The sequence below is a fragment of the Cricetulus griseus genome, chromosome 3, assembly GCF_003668045.3.
Source record: "Cricetulus griseus strain 17A/GY chromosome 3, alternate assembly CriGri-PICRH-1.0, whole genome shotgun sequence".
Lineage (NCBI taxonomy): Eukaryota > Metazoa > Chordata > Mammalia > Rodentia > Cricetidae > Cricetulus > Cricetulus griseus.
This window is the reverse complement of record NC_048596.1, coordinates 51,876,819-51,896,640: the sequence shown is the minus strand read 5'-3', so window position 1 is coordinate 51,896,640 and position 19,822 is coordinate 51,876,819. Positions and strand designations below refer to the sequence as shown.

General features: G+C 42.3%; 1 protein-coding gene across 2 annotated transcripts in view; it reads left to right on the top strand.

Moving 5' to 3' along the window:
• Atl3 (atlastin GTPase 3) overlaps positions 1-11,342 on the top strand; it is a 48,949-nt gene extending 37,607 nt beyond the window's left edge. For both annotated transcript variants that reach the window (XM_027408391.2, XM_027408390.2), the window contains exons 9-13: positions 469-596; positions 1,168-1,224; positions 2,969-3,040; positions 4,865-5,296; positions 6,647-11,342. In XM_027408391.2, coding sequence (XP_027264192.2) covers positions 469-596; positions 1,168-1,224; positions 2,969-3,040; positions 4,865-5,296; positions 6,647-6,733 — 776 coding nt within the window. In that variant the 3' untranslated portion in view covers positions 6,734-11,342. The remainder of the gene's footprint in view (positions 1-468; positions 597-1,167; positions 1,225-2,968; positions 3,041-4,864; positions 5,297-6,646) is intronic.
• Positions 11,343-19,822: the final 8,480 nt, after the last annotated feature.

Below are 19,822 nucleotides of genomic sequence, written 5' to 3'. Positions count from 1 at the left end.
ATGAGGCAAATGAATGAATAATGGCTTCCTGTTCATTTTAAGAGATGGTATAGGGGTGCCGGAGAGGCATGGGGTAAATGAAGTAGTTACTTTGTTTTTAAATATCTTATTTAATTCTTTGTTTTGTTTTTCAAGACAGGGTTTCTCTGTATATCCCTTGGCTGTCCTGGAACTCCAACTGTAGACCAGGTTGGCCTTGCACTTGCAGAGATTTACCTGCTTCTGCCTCCCAAAGTGTTGGTATTAAAGGCATGTGTCACCACCACCTAGATAGATAAGGATATTCTCTTTATTCTGTTCTGAACAGGAAGGACTTAAATGTGACAGGAAGGAAGGGTACAAATGTCAGTGCATTAGGACAGCAGTCTGCAGAAGATAGTGAACACAGTCTTCATTCCCTTTCTGTAAGGGTTTTGTGTTGTGCTCATTTTGACTTCTTGTTTCTTTCTTTATGATCCTGTGTAATAGATATTGCTAGTGAATTCAAAGAACAGTTGCAGGCACTGATACCATATGTACTAAACCCATCTAAGTTAATGGAAAAGGAGATCAATGGCTCAAAAGTCACCTGTCGGGGACTGTTGGAATATTTTAAGGTAAATATGAGTTTTAGTTCTAAGCTTAGTGTTTTTTTGTTTGTTTGTTTGTTTGTTTTTAATTGATTTTAATATTAGTAGTTTTCTGGGGGGAGATGGACAGAGGCATTTTACAATCTTAGTGTCCTTCCAGGAGTGGGCCACTGGGTGGCAGTATGGGCATAAGAACCAAATGATGTTCTTTACACTCTCTTAGAGTAGTCATTACTGTGTCTTCAAGGAAGATGGTGTGGACAGGAGGAGGTTAGGAGGTTGCTGTGAATAGGAGACGCACGTAAGTGGGACACAGCTATCTCCAGGTGGATGGTTTCTGCTCAAAGGTTGTGGTGAGACCATTGTGCATGGGACTTGACTTGAATCCTGACCTTGGTAGGCTTGTGCTGCTTTGAGAGTACATTTAGATAACTAAAAATGCTAACATGCACTCAGAAGTGTGTCATGCTTCTTCTAATTCTTGGTTGTTGGTCTAGGATTTTAGGAAAATAAAGTTGTGTGGTTTCACTATTTAAAAATATGAGCAAAATATTTTGTAATTGTATTTTTGTGATTGCTTCTATGTTTATATTTTAAGGCATATATTAAAATTTACCAAGGAGAAGATCTGCCTCACCCCAAATCCATGCTTCAGGTAATAAAAGTCTTTGGTATCCTAAATGGCATGCTTTAATTGCTGGAATTGACCCAGATAGGACTCAAGTGAGTCCTGAAGACAAGAGCAAGACCACTCTCCTTTCATAGCCTTACCTTGACCTTTTCTTTTCTTTCTTTCTTTCTTTCTTTCTTTCTTTCTTTCTTTCTTTCTTTCTCTTTTTCTTTCTTTCATTATTTCGAGCCAGGATTTCTCTGTGGCTTTGGAGGCTGGCCTGGATCCGCCTGCCTCTGCCTCCCAGCCCTTACATTGACTTTTAAGAGTATTTTGCAGCAAGTGTGGGCGTAGCACGAATTCTAATAGGTCTTAATAATAATAATTTTTTAAAAAAGGCAGAGTCATATATTGATGCTGAGGATCAGAGAAGCGAAACGGTCAGCCATTAGAGTTCTTACCTCTTCCAATGCTCAGATCAAAGGGGCGATCCTGTCCTCAGACGGCTGCCTCAGATTGCCATGAGCTCCTGTCTCCCCTGCCTTATATTCCTCTCTCTGCCCAGACATATCACTCCTGTCTCCACCTCCTTAGTGCGGGGTTTAAAGATGGATCACTCCAAGTGCTGAGATCACCTTTGTGTGAGCTCTGTTTCTCTTTTAGACATATTCAGTCTTGTGTAGCCCATGGTGACCTTGCACTCATAGGAATCTGTGTCCCTCTGTCTCTAGAGTGCTGGGATTAAAGGTGTGTGCCACCACTGCCTGGCCTCTATGATTAACTAGTGTAGCTAGTTTTGACTCTGATCTTCGGGCAAGCTTTATTTGTTAGGTCATGAATGTTGCAGTGGCTACCCTCTGCTTTGTCTGTGTTCTCTATAAGGCAGTTAATGCAGTTGGGGCTGCTCTCCTTTCATGGCACACTTGGAAAAACTGCTGTTATACCCAGCTGAAGCATAGTCCCTGTGTTAGACAAGCCACTTCCATTCATTGATTACTTTGGTAGAACTTCTGGCTCTTATCCTTAGGATTCTCTGGTCATTTGGTTAAAACAGCTTCTCACTTTCATATGCTAAACATGTGGGTATTTATTGCTAAATACTGGTTTCTTTTTTTTTTTAAGTGAGAAGTTTTATTAGAAAAGGAAGGGGGGGGGTAGAGACACAGAGACAGAGAGAGGACAGAAATAGGGAGACAGGAAAAGTCCTGTTTGCCCCAGGAAACAGAAGAAAAAAGAGTGGGAAAGAGAGTGTCAAATACTGGTTTCTTTAGTAGCAAAATATTTTCACAAAAACTCTGGACCTTGTGATTGATAGTATAATGAAATTTTTCCTTCCTTCCTTCCTTCCTTCCTTCCTTCCTTCCTTCCTTCCTTCCTTCTTTCTTTGTTTTTTTTTGGGTTTTTTTTTTTTTTTTTTTTTTTTTTTTTTTTTTTTTGGTTTTTCTTTGTTTTGAGGCACTGGGATTAAACCCAGGTGCCTTACACCTTATAGGTTAGATAAGTGCCCTACCACTGAACTTCATCTCCAGTGTGCAACTGTTACAGTTGAAATTGAAGTAAAGGAAATTATATTTTCTTGAGTTTGGGGGGGTTGGTTTATGCTAAAGATTCCTAATTCTGGCACAAAAATTGGCAGAAGTATGTATTTTATTAGTTGAGTTATATGGAAATGTAAATAATAACAGGTTAATAAAAAGGAAGAATGACAATAGGAAGAGAGATAATTTTGCTTGGTTTCTGGGGAAATGTTTCAAGAATTATTTATAGTTCATACTTTCTTTTTTAAAAGGCCACTGCTGAAGCCAACAATTTGGCAGCTGCAGCCTCTGCCAAAGATATTTATTACAGCAACATGGAGGAGGTATGTTTGTAACACCTTTTTTCTGGAGTGTCTATTTCCTGAGCATGACTGTTGATTTCAGAGGACCAAACTGTATCCTATTCAATGTATACTTTTTTGTTTGAGACAGGGTTTTATGTAATAGGCTGACCTGCAAATCACTGTGTACTGGGGGGAGGGCTTTAATGTCTGATTGTACTGCCTTTAGCAGTACTAAGGCTGTGACACAAGAAAGTGCTTTAAAGATTTGTTTTCACTTAAGAATCTTGTGAGTGTATGCCACATATATGTGGGTATTCTCGGAGGCCAGAAGAGGATGTTGGATCCTCTGAAGCTAATGTTTAGGTGGTTGTGAGTGACTTAGCATGAGTGTTGGAAATGTGACCTTGTTATCTGGAAAAGCTGAAAGCCCTCTTTTTAACTACTTAGCTGTCTGTCCAGTCCCCGCTCAATGTGTCTTAAGATGATGAGACACAAAGCTGTTTTTCAGGTCACCCTGGTAATTGGGATGTTCTAATTACTATCTTTTTTTTTAAATTTAATTTTTCTTTTCTTTGAAACAGAGTCTTTCTCTATAATTGGGATCTTCTAGTTATTTTTGTTTTTCTGAGACAGGATGTTGATATGTAGTCCAGGTTGGTCTCAAACTCATGACAAGTCTCCTGAGTCTTAGATGCAAATGTGTGCTACTATGTCTGTTATTTGTCTTTTAAGATTTATTACTTATTTATGTGTATATATGTACCTGTAGGTACCTAAAGTAGGCCAGAGATAGGCATTAGATCCCCTGGAGCTCTAGTTACAGGAGGTTGTGAGTTTCCTGATGTGGGTGCTGGGAACTGAACTCTGATCATATACAGGAACAGCAAGTGTTCTTAACTACTGAGCCATGTCTTCAGCCTCCCAGTGTCTGGTTATTAACCATTTCCAACCAAGCTTTCTCAAGAATATCTTTGTTCTTTTTGATTAGTGTTAACTTTTTAAAAAATTTAACATTAGTTACTATAGTTTTATTCAAGGATTTGCTATGTAGCACTGGTAGACCTGGAATTTGTTATAGTCCATCTCTACCTCACACTTAATGGATCTCTTGCCTCTGCCTCCTCAGTGCTGGGATTATAGGTATATACTAGTATGTCTGGCTTTGGCCTTGGGTATTTGTCTTTTCTGAAAAATTTAAAAATCTTACATGCATTGGTATTTTTGCCTGCATGTGTGTGTGTGTGAGAATGTTGGGTCCCCTGGAACTGGAGTTACAGACAGTTGTGAGCTGCCATGTGGGTGATGGGAATTGAACCCAGGTCCTATGGAAGAGCAGTCAGTTCTCTTAACTGCTGAGCATCTCTCCAGTCCCTTTTCTGACTTTTGGGTCTTTCGAAGTCAGGGTTTCTCTGTGTAGCCCTGGCTGTCCTGGAGCTCACTTTGTAGACTAGGCTGGCTAGCCTTGAACTCACAGAGATCCACATGCCTCTGCCTCCTGAGTAATGGGATTAAAGGTATGTACCACCACTGCCTGGCTTTTTCTGACTTATTATTGAAGCAGAATCTCATGTAGCCTAGGTGGGCCTCAAACTCTAGGTAGCTGAAGATGACACTGAACTTTCTTTTCCTCTTGTAACCACGTCTGGAGTGCTGGAATTATACGTGTGCAACACCATACTTAAGTTATATGGTATTGAGATTGAACTCAGGGCTCTGTGCTTACTAGGCAAGTACTTTATCATATATGTTACACCCTCAGTCTCCCTTGAATATTTTCTGAAGTTAACTTGTAAACTTCAGCATTCTAATCTTTACTGTGTCCTTTTACTTGTTTAATTTGGCATGTGTTTTTGTAATTTTTAGGTTTGTGGGGGAGAGAAACCTTATTTGTCTCCAGATATTTTAGAAGAGAAGCACCAAGAATTCAAACAGGTCGCTCTGGATCACTTTAAGAAGACCAAAAAGATGGGTGGGAAGGATTTCAGCTTCCGTTACCAGCAAGAGCTGGAGGAGGAAATAAAGGAACTGTTTGAGAACTTCTGCAAGCACAATGGCAGCAAGAATGTCTTCAGTACCTTCCGAACCCCTGCAGTTCTGTTCACAGGCATAGCAGCATTGTACATAGCTTCAGGCTTCACTGGCTTCATTGGGCTTGAGGTTGTAGCCCAGCTGTTCAACTGTATGGTTGGACTGCTGTTAATAGCACTCCTTACCTGGGGGTACATCAGGTATTCTGGTCAGTATCGTGAGCTGGGTGGAGCTATTGACTATGGTGCAGCATATGTATTAGAGCAGGTGAGTGGTGCTCACTGAGGCTGGTGGTCTATGGTGATTGTGCTTATGATGTAAAATTTGGAAGAATTTCATAGTGAAAAAAGGGTAAGCCCATTTTCTGATGGGCTGTATATTTTTTTAGCATATTAATATTTAATCCTGATACTTTGGTTTAATGCTTAAAAATGGCCCTTTAATGTAAAAAAGGATCTTTTATTTTTAATTGTTTTGGTTAACATACCAAACTGGGGTTCTTTTTTTTTTTTTTTTTTTTTTTTTTTGGTTTTTTTTGAGACAGGGTTTCTCTGTGTAGCTTTGGAGCCTATCCTGGCACTCGCTCTGGAGACCAGGCTGGCCTCGAACTCACAGATCCGCCTGCCTCTGCCTCCCGAGTGCTGGGATTAAAGGCGTGCGCCACCAATGCCCAGTGAAACTGGGGTTCTTTATATCATCTTCATATATTCTATCATTTATGTCTCCAAAATGCAAACGGTGTTTGAGATTGACATAATCTCTAGGTTTTTTTTTTTAAGAGTTTTTTATTCTAAAGTTTATTTAAATTTGTTACTCTTGTGTCTATTGTTGTATATGATATGTGAATGTGAGTGTATGAGATCCAGAGCACAGGCTGTGGAGGTCCGAGGACATCTTTGTGGAATCATTTTTTGCCATTCACCTTTATGTGGGTTTGGGGAATTGAACTCAGGTCGTTAGAGTTGAGCAGCAAGTATTTTTTTACCTGGTAAACCATCTTGCTAGCCCATTTTGGGTTTTTTGTTTGTTTGGGATAGTGTCATGTTGCCTAGGCTGGTTTCAGACTTCATAATGTAGAAGGGGATGAACTTGAACTCTTGAACTCCTGGTTCTGCTGCCTTTAAAGTGCTCTTAATGTGATACAAGCATATCCTATATGCTACACCTGGCTGAGCTCCAGTTTTCATAAATTATTTTTTGAGACCTGGTCTTTCTATAGTCTAGGCTGGCCTGGGACTCACTGTGTAATGCAGAATGGCCTGAAACATATAATCCTACCCCAGCCTCCTGAGTGCTGAGATTGTAGGCAGGCACCATGGCAACTGGTCATTTTGTATGTTTTTAAGACAAGTTTGTTTCTTTTTCTGTGGCATAAACAGATCAGTTAGGTCAATAGTGTGAAGCCAAGGGAGCCTCTAACTCCTCAGCAGGGGAGCAGATGCTCCACTGACTCTAGGAGTTACTTTGGCCATAGTTTTCTTTCAACACTGTGGTCTCACTCAGTGTTGATAAGGAAAGATATTTAGAAGTTATCACTTAGGACTTAGGTTTTTTTTTTTTTTTTTTTGCTGTGTTGTAGTTTATTAACTAATACATTAACTAAATGGACTTTTGCAGGCTTCTTCTCATATTGGCAATTCTACTCAGACTGCAGTGAGGGATACCATCGTTGGGAGACCACCTACAGATAAAAAAGCTCAATAACATCTTAATGGCAAGATCAACAAGAGCCCAGTCAGTCCAGGATTTCTGCTAATGCCATCATGAGTCCAGTTCCAGAGGAATGGCAGATCTGAGACTGCCCTGGAAGTGCTGAGACGGGGCACTGTAATAAATGAACTGACCTCTCCTATGGTTTCCAATTCCACTTGTCTTGGAAGCAGTTCTTTTTGTTGCTGTTATAGACCCAAGGCTATAGACCCTCTTCTCTGCTTTGTGCACTTTAAGGGGTGGGGGGTGGGGGCTAAAAGGAAAACATAGAAATGCAGCTTTTAAGTCTTTGATGTGCCACATAGTGCCTTTTAAGACCAGTCCATGCCTCTGCAGCCATGAATGCTGAGGAATGGAGGACAACCTCATGAAATGCAGTTTTGGATCAAGTTTTCTTTTGGATTTTGGATTTTAGTTCTTTTGTACCTTTGAAAATTTGTTTTTCAAAAGTTTACACAACTTGAAAAAGGCACAGAACTAAAGGCCCACTGACATGATATACTTAAACAATTTCCCCCAGTATTGGTGATTGAACCTAGCACCTGGCATGCTAGGTGATTTCTCTGCCCTGGAGCTATCCCTTAGCCTGCTTGCCTGGAGTCTCAGGTCTTGAAATAAATCTGTCCCTAGGTTGGCTGTGAGTGTTCCATCTTCTTCGTCCCTCCCTAGCCTCTTGAGTAGCTTGAATACAGACCTGTGCTACCATCCTTGCTTCAAAAATCTTATTTATATGAATTATCTTTGCTATGCAGAATGGAAAAAATAGATCATTTAATACTTTGTGTTGGAGAGTATAAAGGTGTTTTACATAGTAGGCTGTCAGTTTTGTTGAACTTGCTTTTTAAAATTTTTACTCCTATAGTTTCTTTCTAGAAAAGAGGCAAATGGTCCTTAAAAAGCTAGGGCTTCATAATAAAAGGAATGAGCTAGACACTTCATGGTAAAATTGTGGTCTGAGTGAACCTCTGATAAGTCACTTGAACTTGTGTCTTGGTCAGATTCACTATATGTTTATGTATATATATGTCACTCTCAAAAATAGTCATTGTCAATAGAGAAAGACATTACCAAATATTACTCCTTTTAATGTTCAGTTTCATGTTGCTTAGTGATAATACCACTAGTAATCTGATCTAAAGTCTTTACTCAAACTTTTTTTTTGTGGGGGCAGTGGTGTCGATGTCTCACTGTTGCCCTGGCTGGCCTGTAACCTTTGATATAGAGGAGGCTAGCCTTGAACTCATAGAGATCCTGTGCCTTTGTGCCTGGCCCCAAACTGCTTTTTATTCTATGTACTGTCTAATGCTTATAATATCAAAGCTAAACTGCTAATTTTATCTAGTTAACTTTCCTTTTTTCCCCCTTGATGAAGGAAGGGCATTCAGTCGAGCTACTATTTAAAATTCTCTCTTGATTTTCCTTTTGGTTAGACTGGCAGTTTTAAAATAACAGACTTAATGAAGGACAGTTGCTCTGACTCTAAAATTTTCTTTTTTACATTTACCTTGATTATATTTTTAGTTTTATATATTAGTTGTTTCTTTTCCCTTTGACTTTATAATAATGAATTATTGTGGACTTAAACCTTAACGCATGCCTGCAGGTATAGAAACCTTAATTGTTTTTTAGGTAATTTGAAATTTTGTTGTGGGAAGGAGATAGAATGGTTTTGGCAAAACCTAGTGTAAATTTTATGTACATGAAGTATGAATGGAAGGTAGACAAAAAGTCTTATATTTAATTTCCTTATCAGAAATTTCTTCTAAGTTTTCCAATCAAGCATTTAACAAATCCTGAATTAATATTGAGCATTTTATATATTTTCATACCATCTTGCCCTGAAACTTATAGTAATTTTTCCTTTTGCTCTGCTGTCTGGGAACAATTCCAGCTTGTTTTTAAAACTGTTCACTGCTTGTGAGTGATGGCTGACCATGTAAGGGTTGGAAGCTCAGTCCTGAAGTTGTGCAGAGTTTTCAGGTAATGTCCCCTGTCTGGAAGCTTGTACTTCGTGATGGGCTTCTGATACTGAGATCAGAGAGGGTTTTGTTAGGTAGTCCAGGTTGGCCTATAACTTGCTTTGTAGTTTAGACTGGCCTTCAACTTGAGGTTCTACTGCCTCAGCCTCCTTGAGTGCTGAGCTTGTAGGTGTGTGTCCCCATGCCCATCTCTGTTTTTTTTTTTTTTTTTTTTTTTTTTTTGAGACAGGGTTTTTCTGTGTAGCTTTGTAGACCAGGCTGGCCTGGAACTCACAGAGATCCGCCTGACTCTGCCTCCTGGCGCTGGGATTAAAAGTGTGTGCCACCGATGTCTGGCTCTGGCTCTACTCTTATGGTAAAAAAAGATGATGTGGGAAAGATTTGTAATACTTTTAGTATTACATCTGTGTATGTGTTTAAAATGAAGGTTCTATTAACTTATTCTGCTTCTGGAACATATTTATAAAGTTTTCTTTGAGGGTTCTTGGAAGTTTTTCTTGGCCTCTTTTCTAACTTTAATTGTTGATTTTTCTATCACAATTTTTCAATACAAAATGCCTTTAATGATTGACTAGAAATAGTTTTGAGGAGATTTATAAGTGGTTGAAAGAATCTATTAGCACCTCCTCCTGCCTTTTCTTTGTGGGTCAGGGACATGTCGTAGGAGTCAGACCAGTGTCTTCACAGGCTTTCTGTGTAAGCGTTGCTAATTTGCACACTCCTGTCAGTGTGTGGGGCACATTCCTATGAACATAATGGAGATTTCCAAAGCATTCCATTGGCAATAACTCACTTCAGGAGAAGCTAAATGTTGCCAAGATATTGATTTTGTTTTGGGGTGCTAGGGATGGAACCCAAGGTCTGAGTGTATGGCAGGTGTTTGTTCTGTCTACCAAGTTAAACACTTTAGTTTGCCTCTTAACATCAAATGGATAGATCGCAGCTTTATTTGCTGAGAAGTCTCTCTCGTGACTTAACACTTACTGATAAATTTCACACATCCCTTTTGAAGAGTACCAAAAATCTCTTTCATGGATGCTTGTGACTTTATTTTTTTTCTTCTTCTTCCCTCCCCTGACCCCCCCTTCTCTCTTCCTTTTTCTGTGCAGCTTCAGCCAGAGGTTTATGTTTGATACTTGTTTATACTAGGTCAAGTTGCTGTTACACTTTGTGTTTGTTTTTGCTTTCTCTCTCACAAGCACACAGGCACAAGCACTATGTTTTCAGTTTCTTTAGGAGGTCACATACAGTGGTGTCTGGGTATGTGAATGAGGAAAAAAGAAAAAGGAAAAAAAATTTCCAGAAAGTGACATGAAAGTATCGAAAGATCTATTTTGTTCGTGTCGGTTTTTGTTTTGTTTTTTTTTAAATGTAATTGAGTATGATTTGATTTTTCTATCAAGTGATCAGCATCTCTGCATCCTTTTACCTAGCATGTGGAGCCAATACAATTTCTGAGTATTCCATGTCCCATGTGGCCTGTTGTTGTGGGTTAGTTGTTTTCCTCAGGGGCTGTACTGTAGCTCAATCTTGGATGCTGGCTCTCATCTACCTTTTCGTGCTTTAGACTAATCTGTGGGGTATGTTGAAAGAAAATCAGATTCTGCTTTGTATCTAGAGATTGCTGCAGCGGTTTTGCAATGGGGCTCTGAGATCATCTTTTAAAGACATCAATAGGTGATTGGCGGGCAGGGGTGGGGATGAATGAGTTAGAATGAACTGATCACAGAATGGGAGTACCCAGACAGGAAGTGCACTTGAGCATTTTGAGCAGCTTTGCCTGAGGTCTACTGCCAGGTCTGCTCACTTCGAAATTTGCTATGTTTAGAATCATCAGGGTGCCTTAATTTAGAAGATTGTCCAAGCTTTTTAAAGCTGTCATAGTGCCTTCTCTTATATACCTGCCCTTACACACGGACAGGTAATTAGGATTTTTTTTTTTTTAAATAAATGTTGATAGTATCTCCTCTCATACTCTCAAAAAGCCAAACTAGGCACTGTGATTTGAATCCTTAAATTTTTGTTGTTGCCATTGTTTTGAGAAAGGGTCTGAGCATGTAACCCAGACTGCTCTGGAACTCTATTCTATAGATCAGGTTGGCCTTGAGCTCACCGAGATCAGTCTGTCTCCTTTCAGATCCTGAGGTCTTTTAAATACAGAAAACCCTGAAGTACTAATACCAGTAATGAACAAAGAGTATGGGATCTTAACTATGAACATAGTCACCTATGCACCCACAGCAGGAGCATCCCAAGCTAGCTCTTCTCAACAGAAAGGTTCCTATGGGAAAGAATCTCATGTGCCAGAGTCAAAGTTCAGTGTTACAACCAAAGGAAGGTCACATTGATGCTTCAACATCTTTAGTTCAGGTGATCAAAGTTGTTATGGATGTAAACCTTAAAGGAGTTTAATCTTTGAACATACACAAGTTGTCCTCAGTTTTATTTTAAAAATGATTTGTTCTATTTTCTGCTAGATCCTTGCCTTTGAATGGCTTTAAAACTATATATATATTTTAAGTGCAATGGGAAGCAATGATGCTATTCTGTGCTAAAGGCTCATTTCTGTTTCCTTTATGGGTTGTATATTCATTTAATGGATTAAAGATCACAATACCAATGTTTCCTGTGTTTGTTGTTACTATTCTTTCTTGTGGAAAACCTATGGGACAGAGTGGGACTTGGCAAGGGGAGTTGGTGACCTGGTAAGTAGGGGCAATGGCAATTCAGCTCATTGAGCCCTCCATAGTGAGCTGGAAAGGCTGTTTTCTAGCTGCTTCAAAGTTAGCAGTGTGTGATCTTGAGATTCTACTGACTTCTAGTGGGCTGCTGGGAGCCAGAGCCAACTGTAGTTAAATAGAATCTCACAGTAGTGGGGTGGATAGAGGGGAGAGCTGTGCCGAAAGATCTCTCTGCTGTGACCTGGGAAGAAGTGGGGAAGTAGTACTGAGTTTCTTCAGTCCTGAGAAAGGTTTGTGGTGGTCACTATGAAGTCTTGGCTGGTCTAGAGCTCACTAGGTAGTTCAGGCTGGCTTTGAACTCACAGAGATCCACCAGCCTCTGCCTTAAGAGTGCTGGCATAAGAGTATGCTGCTACACTGGGCTTTCTCTCTCTCCCTCTCCCCTTACATGATAAAATATTAACCACTTAATATTCAAAATTAGATAAATTATTTTCCTCCAAAGCTCTTATTTCTACCTTATTGCAAACATTCCCTGTTAGGGTTATTTCCACACAGTTAACAGGTAATGGTCCTGCCTTTACTAGAATTTTAAGAAATTCTGTGAAGAATGGCAAATTGTATAACCCCCCCCCCCAAAGCAACTTTTAGGCCAGCCATTGGTGTGCATACTTGTAATCCCAGCACTCAGGAGGCAGAGTGAGTTTAAGACCAGCCTGGCCTACAGATTAAGTTCCAGGACAGCAGGACTACACAGAGAAACCCTGTCTTGAAAAACAAAACAAAGCCAGTTTTTAAAAAATAAGGGTCTGAGGGAGCCATTCTCTAAGATACTCTTATTACCTTATTTACTTTATAGTTGTTCAATTTAAAAAAAAAAAAACAGAAAACCCTTTGATGTGATTGGAACGTTACTAGTTACTGTATAACCCTGCTTGATTTAATCAGCCTTTATAACTGGACCATGATCAAGTATCATAAGGTATGCATGGGAATTTGCCTCAATATTGCTGCCCTATAGGATGAAACCTTCCAGATGTTCTCTAAACAATTGCCTGGAATTTTGGGACAAGGAATACTAGAAGGGATTGTCGATTCCTTACAAGGTATGTAGGTCCTTGTTCCTGGTGGCAAGGCATGCATAATGCTTTTGCATCCAATGTTGTACTTGTCATGTCTTTACACTTCTATTAGGCTGTCAGTTGCTCCAAACAATAAATGCACGAAGACTCTCTGCACTGCCTGCTCTTGCTTTTTGTTTTTGTTTTTGTTTTTTTTTTTTTTTTTTTTTAAAGGGAGATGTCAGAACACAGTCAAAAGGTTGATGCATGGTGAACAATGTCTAGGGGAACTGAGAGGCTCCAGGAAAAAAGACAGAGGGCCTTTTACTTTAAATGCATTTTGTTCCCTGGATTGTTCTCAAACATGAATTTGTACCTCTTGTGACAAACATTTGCAATCAATTTATAAGACATGTTTATTCTTTTTTTTTTTTTTTGACGTGTTTATTCTTGCTGGACGTCAGAACATAGCTATAGAACCCAGTTTGGTGAAAGGATGATCTGAGTGCTGTCCTCAGTGCACCCTGAATCTGGATGTGGCCTTCTGCCCCAGCCTGCGGGGCTCCGGTAATTTGTGAGTCTGAGGTGGATCAAGCCTGAAAATAATGGGTGGAAAAGAGAAGTGAGACCAAGCAGGGTTTTTCTTTGTCAAGGTCTGAACTTTATTGAAACCAAGGGGCTTTTAAAGAAAAAGGGGGAAGCAGAGAAAGAGGAGGTGGGGAGAGGAATGAATGTTAATTGCTTCTCAGGCCAGGTCCTGGAACCTAAGGGGTGGGATGCTAGACTAACTGGCGGCTAGCTGAGCAATGGGGGTCGCCAGGCTTGTGTAAATAAGGACTTTGGATCTAACCAAGGCTGGCTCCTGACAGCCTTCTGCCTTGCTTTCCCGGATATAATCTATAGAAGATGTCAGACAATTTTTTAAAAAGATTTTATTTATAAAACATCCTGCCTCTGTGTATGCCTGCACAACAGAAGAGGGCTCCAGATTTCATTCCGGATGGCTGCGAGTCACCATGTGGTTGCTGGGAATTGAACTCAGCATTATGTGGAAGAGCAGCCAGTGCTCTTAAACTCTGAGCCATCTCTCCAGCCCCCCAGACAATTGTTTTTTAATTGTTCTGTCCTGAGAAAGTTCTAGGAAAGGGCTACTCTGCTAATATTTAGTATGTGCTTACTAGCGTTTATATTTACATGGTTTTCTGAACTCAGACAACCTCCCTTGGATCATTGCTTTCTTTGTTACATTCATGTATTAAGTACACTGGACCTGAAGTAAAGCTGTCTGCAGCATTAGACTGTAGTCCTCCCCATCAAGGTCCTCAATCCCAGATTTCAAAGACAGATCTGCATGGGTTGACAAAGGTCAACAGTTGCCCAGGTTGGCCTCAAACTCACTAGGTATCTAAGGATAAGCTTGATTTTGCTTCCACCTGCCTTGTCTGGGATTATAGGACTGAGTTGTGCCACGCCAGATTCATGTAGTGCTGGGAATGCATTCAGAACATCAGACATTCTAGAAATGTACTCTTGTAACAGGGCAAGACCCTACAGAGATTCCTCCATCTTAAATTTTTACTGAGTCCATTTTGTTTAGCTAGAATTTGTACTTTTTGGAGAATCCATGAAAAATAACCCAACTTTATTCTAGGAACCTGAGGTCAAAATGACCCTGCTAACTTAGCTTCTGGTAAATCACCTACTTGTGAAAGACCCCTGCCCCTTAGCCCTTTCTTTCTCAAGTTTGTCTCCTCTTCCTCCTGTGGGCGGCTTCCCCGATCCCCACCCCCTGCGGCTTCCACTTCCCCTGCCACCCGCCGCATGCCCGGCCCGAGGGCGAGCACCAGGTGGGCCGGCACGAGAACAAACACCAAGTGAGCCCGGCCTGGAGCCCTGCCCCTGAGCCCCCGCCCGATGAGAAACACTCTGTCCCAAGGTCTCCGCCCCCAAGGTCAGCCATCTGGAACGCGGAGGGAGGGGGAATTGAGTCTGTTGTACCAGACACCAGACCTTGAGAATATGCTGATCTGGAATGGCTCTGTGTCTCATTTGAACCATCCAATAGAAATGATTCTGTATTTCGCCTCATTTGAAAGACTCTGTGTTTCACCTCATTTGAATAACTCTGTACTTTGCCTCATTTGAATAACCCTGTATAGCGCCTCATATACATTGACCAATGGGAATAGCTCTGTACAATGCCTCATTAGAATTATCCAATAGAATCCCTGCTCCTAGCTTGCACCTTTTTCCCTATATAAGGACCCCTTTCCCTTGGCTCGGGGCGCTTGGCCTCACAGAAGCTAAGTTGCCCGGGTACCCGTATCTCCAATAAAGCCTCTTGCGGTTTTGCATCCAAGCTCGTGGTCTCACTGATTCCTGGGTGCGGGTCTCCCTCTACGAAAGTACCTCTTCGGGGGTCTTTCACTTGTGCACCACCCCACCCTCCAACTGCTATCTTAGCTTTTGTTAAACTACCGTTCATGCAAAACCTCCTTGTCAGCAGCTGAAGGAGATAGCACAAGCCTTTAAAAACCCCTTGCTCGGGCTGGAGAGATGGCTCAGAGGTTAAGAGCACTGACTGCTCTTCCAGAGGTCCTGAGTTCAGTCCCCAGCAACCACATGGTGGCTTACAGCCATCCATTATGAGACCTGGTGCCCTCTTCTGGTGTGCAGATATACATGGAAGCAGAATGTTGTATACATAATAAATAAAATCTTAAAAAACAAAACAAAACCCTAAAAAACCCTTGCTCTAAATGCTCGGGACTACACTTGAGTCCTGAATACCCGAGTAGTCCCTGCTGGCTGGAATAAAGATTTTCAATTGGGTATAAACTTGTCTGAGTGGTCATCTCTAATGGGCTCCCCATTACATTTTGGAGTCCCCCAGCAAGATCTCCAGAGACTGAACCCTGACACTTTAGGACCCTTGGGATCCCAAGATTGGTGAAGAGTGCAGCAGCTGGAGAGGATAGCTAGAGGGTGTACAACCTGAGATATTCTTGGACCCAGAAAAATCCTCTCTAACCATGTCTTTGAGTTTGTGTGAAGAGACACCATGACTACGGCAACTCTTATAAAACATTTAGTTGGGGTGGCTAATAGTTACAGAGGTTTAGTATATTATCATTGTGGTGACCTGCAAGTAGACATCTTGCTGGAGAAGGAGCTAAGAGTTCTACTTTTGGGGGTTTTGTTTTGTTTTTTCCCCCAAGACATGGTTTCTCTGTGCAACATCCCTGGCTGTGGCTCTCCTGGAACTCTGTAGACCAGGCTGGCCTCAAGCTCACAGAGATCCACTTGCCTCTGCCTACAGAGTGCTGGAATTAAAGGCATGCAGGACAACTACTGCCTGGTTGAGTTCTTTATCTTGACCCATAGGCAACAGGAAGTGTGTGTCACTGTGTGTAGCTTGAGCATAGGAGACCTAGAAGCCCATCTCCACAGTGATACACTTCCTCCAACAAAACCATACCCACTTCAACAAAGCCATACCTCCTAATAGTGACACTTTTTTTTTTTTTTTTGAGACAGGGTTTCTCTATGGCTTTGGAGGCTGTCCTGGAACTAGCTCTTGTAGACCAGGCTGGTCTCGAACTCACAGAGACCTCTGCCTCCCAAGTGCTGGGATTAAAGGCGTGTGCCACCACCACCCAGCAATAGTGACACTTCTATGGGGTCTTTTTTTTTTTTTTTCCCAAACCACCATAGACTATGCTGAGTGCTCTGGAGGCACCCTGACACTTCACCCAAAAGAAAAAAAAGGTAAAGCCATCTGGTTTGAACCCCTCTGGAGCTATGGATTGTAACAAATAATAAAAACCCAGAGACAGATATTGGGGTTCAAGCCAAAGATCAGAAAGCCAGCCAAGCCAGTAGATCATACCTGTACCAAGCTGAAATCGCAATCCTGTCTCCATGAATCCTCAGAGACAGATGCTCTGAGTTCCTGTCTCCTCCCACCTTGTATTCCTTTCTCTACCCAGTCATATCACTCCTGTCTCCACCTCCCTAGTGATGGGAATAAAGGCATGTGATCCTAAGTGCTGGCATTAAAGGTGTGAGCTCTGTTACTCTTTTGGACTGATTCACTCTTGTGTAGCCCAGGATGGTCTTGGACTCACAGAGGTCCATTTGCCTCTGTCTCCCGAATCTTGGGGATGAAGTTGTGTACCACCACTGTCTGGTGTAGTTGTCCCGACCCGCAGGACAGCAACCTAGAGCAACAAGTCCAGGGAGGGGAATAGAGACAAGAGACTTGAGAGAATGACCACAAGACAGTATTCTGATCAAGTGGCAAATTTTATTTTTTCCAGGCTAGCTTATATAGTCAGTAGCATGGGGTAAAGGGGAGGGGGAGAAGAGGCCAAGAGACAGGTGTTAGTTTAAGCAGGATGTTAGAAAACTATAGAAGGAGGATATTGGCAGGGTGAAAAGTTCATGGGTGGTGGGGAGAGGGAGGGTTACCTAGGTGAGTGGTGGGATGTGGGAGGGTTGCTTAGGTAATTGGGCCTGTGGTTGGAACAAAGGATTGGTGTCTGGGTCATGTTGTTCCTTCTGGGTGCTCATGCTTCTAGAAGCCATTTATAATCAAAAGACAGTTCTATAACCGTGTGGCTTGCCAAGTTTGGCCTAAAGGTTCATGCCAAGCTGTATGGCTCCCAACAGTCTGGCCTGTATAGCTTGTGGATAGCTTTACATTCTGAACCCTCAGGCAAGCCTTACTAACTCATAAACAATATATCACCACAATGTGTGGTCTCTAGGAGGTGCCATTTAGTCAGGACCCAAGAAGGAAGGTTGGAGGCAGCTATAGTTGCTGCGTCTGGGTTCTGAGTGAGATGTCATTTAAGTGTGGTAGCCATCCACCTCTGGCTGTGTTCACGACGTGTCTCTGTGTCTTCCTTTGTTTCTGTCAGTTCTGCTGGTTGGAGAAATATCTAAATGGAAGGGGGAGTGAGTTGTCCTAAGACCACAGCCACTGCAGCACACAATTTCCTAAAGGCTTGTGGTGGTTGTGGTGGTGGTGGTGGTGGTGGGGGCAATTGTTCCAGGGGCAATTGTGACCAAGGCTGGCTGTTGCTGTTACTATGGCAGTACCTGCAGCTCCCAGTGGGGGCAGTAGCCACCAATTTCTCTGTAATAACCAATGGCTTTCTCTGTTATCCCCTCTCTGGCTTAAGACCTATGCCATCTTGTTGGGAATCTATCCTTTTGGCCTAGCCGGGTTGCCCAGAAAAACCCAGTTCTGCTTGAGAAAAATGACCTCCCTCCTGTCTTCCGCTCCAGACTCCTCCCTTCAGCCTTGTTTAGTCGCTCGACTCCCTCTCATAATCCGAAGCTCCTGGTCCTGTTCTCTGTGTGGAAGTGGGGCGGAGACTGGTCTCTCATTGGGGCAGAGGTTGGGGGAGCCCTGCTATCTGAGCAGAATGCACACAGGGAGGAGGAAATAGTTTTCTACTGCTCTAAGCAACGTTGCACCAGGAAAAGGGGGAAGTAGTTCCTCCAATTGTAGGGCAGGTTACGAAGAGGTGATTGGAGATGATGGAAGTTCAACTCCTTCCCCGTTTGAGGCTTATGTCTCCTTCTCTAGTAGGGACTTGTATAATTATAATTAGAAGACCCCACCCCCCCCCCTTTTCCAGAGAGGCTGCAGGCCCTTAACAACATGTTCTAAGGAAGAGGGTATTGGACACTTGTTTTGTTTTGGGGTTTTTTGACACAGGGTTTCTCTGTGTCTTTGGAGGCTGTCCTGGAACTAGCTCTTGTAGACCAGGCTGGTCTCGAATTTACAGAGATCCATCTGCCTCTGCCTCCCGAGTGCTGGGATTAAAGGCATGTGCCACCACCACCCAGCCATTGGGCACTTTTTTCCCCTTTCTTTCTTTCTTTCTTTCTTTTCTTTTCTTTTCTTTTTTCTTTTCTTTTTTTTTTTTTTTTTTTTTTTTTTTTGCAAAACATTACTGGGAGGTTTAAAAACTGCAGCCAGAAAACCTACCAGTTACACTGGGAGTGAGATTCAGCCAAAGATATTCAGGAAAAGACCCCCCTTCCCCATGCACAGTGCAGTGATTGCTGCCCTTAGGGAAATAGAAGAGAGGAAAAAGACCAGGAGAAAGAATTTAAAAACTCACACTGACGAAGCCCTGAATATAGATGTTGGAATTTAAATTAAAATATCCACAAAATACCCTGCTCCAGTACATAGATGACCTCATAGCTTTGACCTCTGTGTAGGAATGTAAATAGGCAACAGAAGGCCTTTTAGAAATTCTCCAAGTTGGCTGTGGTGGTGCACGCCTTTAATCCCAGCACTTGGGAGGCAGAGGCAGGTGGATCTCTGTGAGTTCGAGACCAGTCTGGTCTATAAGAGCGAGTGCCAGGACAGCCTCCAAAGCCACAGAGAAACCCTGCCTTGAACTCCCCCGCCCCCTGGCAAAAAAAGAAACTCTCCAAGCTGTGGGGTAAAGTCTCAGCTAAAATAGGTACAGCTGTGCATCCTGCAGGTCATCTGCCTAGGCTGTAATCTAGAGGAAGGTAAAGAGACGCTTTCCCAGGACTCAGCCATCCTACAAATCCCCACTCCCACATAAAAAACAAACAACAAGCAAAAGACAAAACAACAACAGAAACAGAAACAAGTACATGAATTCTGGGGGGCAGTTAGATAGTGCCAGCTATGGATAATGGGATTTCCTGAGACAGATAGCTCCAGCAGGCCGGCACCAAAGAGATCAATGTCTGACATCTGGGTGACTCAATACCCTGCATCTGGATCAACCCTGAATTTGGTCCTACAAGACATCAATCCTCAACTCTGCCAGACTTCTGCCAGACTGCAACCTTATGGGTCCCCTGCATGACTTTCTTGAGGTGACTGACCTCATCCAATTAATCAGGCTTAATCTGACTGGTGGATGATTGGTGATACTGAAGGGACCAGTTCCCCATTTCGGCAGCTATAACAGCCTAACACGTGTTTGCCTGACCTTGCCTTGGTCACTAGGAGGTCAGATACCTGCCTCGTGGCAAGGAATCAATCAGAAGTTAGCTGGTGGTGCTATGCTTTACAGCTCTGGGTGTGCTTTACGGACAAGTGCACAGCAATGATGTGCAGAGCATAGCAACCACCCTGGGAGGGCCTATGGGCCATAACAACCAGTTGACCAATCAACACAGGGCAAGCCCTCCAAGCCTGGAGGCACACCAATCCTGAGCCTGTGCATACCCCTAGACACGCCCCTTACGCAGCCCTATAAGATCTCTATGCCGTGACTTCGCAGTGTCTTTTCTAGCCATCCGCCATGCCATCCGCCATGGTGGATGGATGAAAGACCCGAGTTAATATGGGTTAGCTCG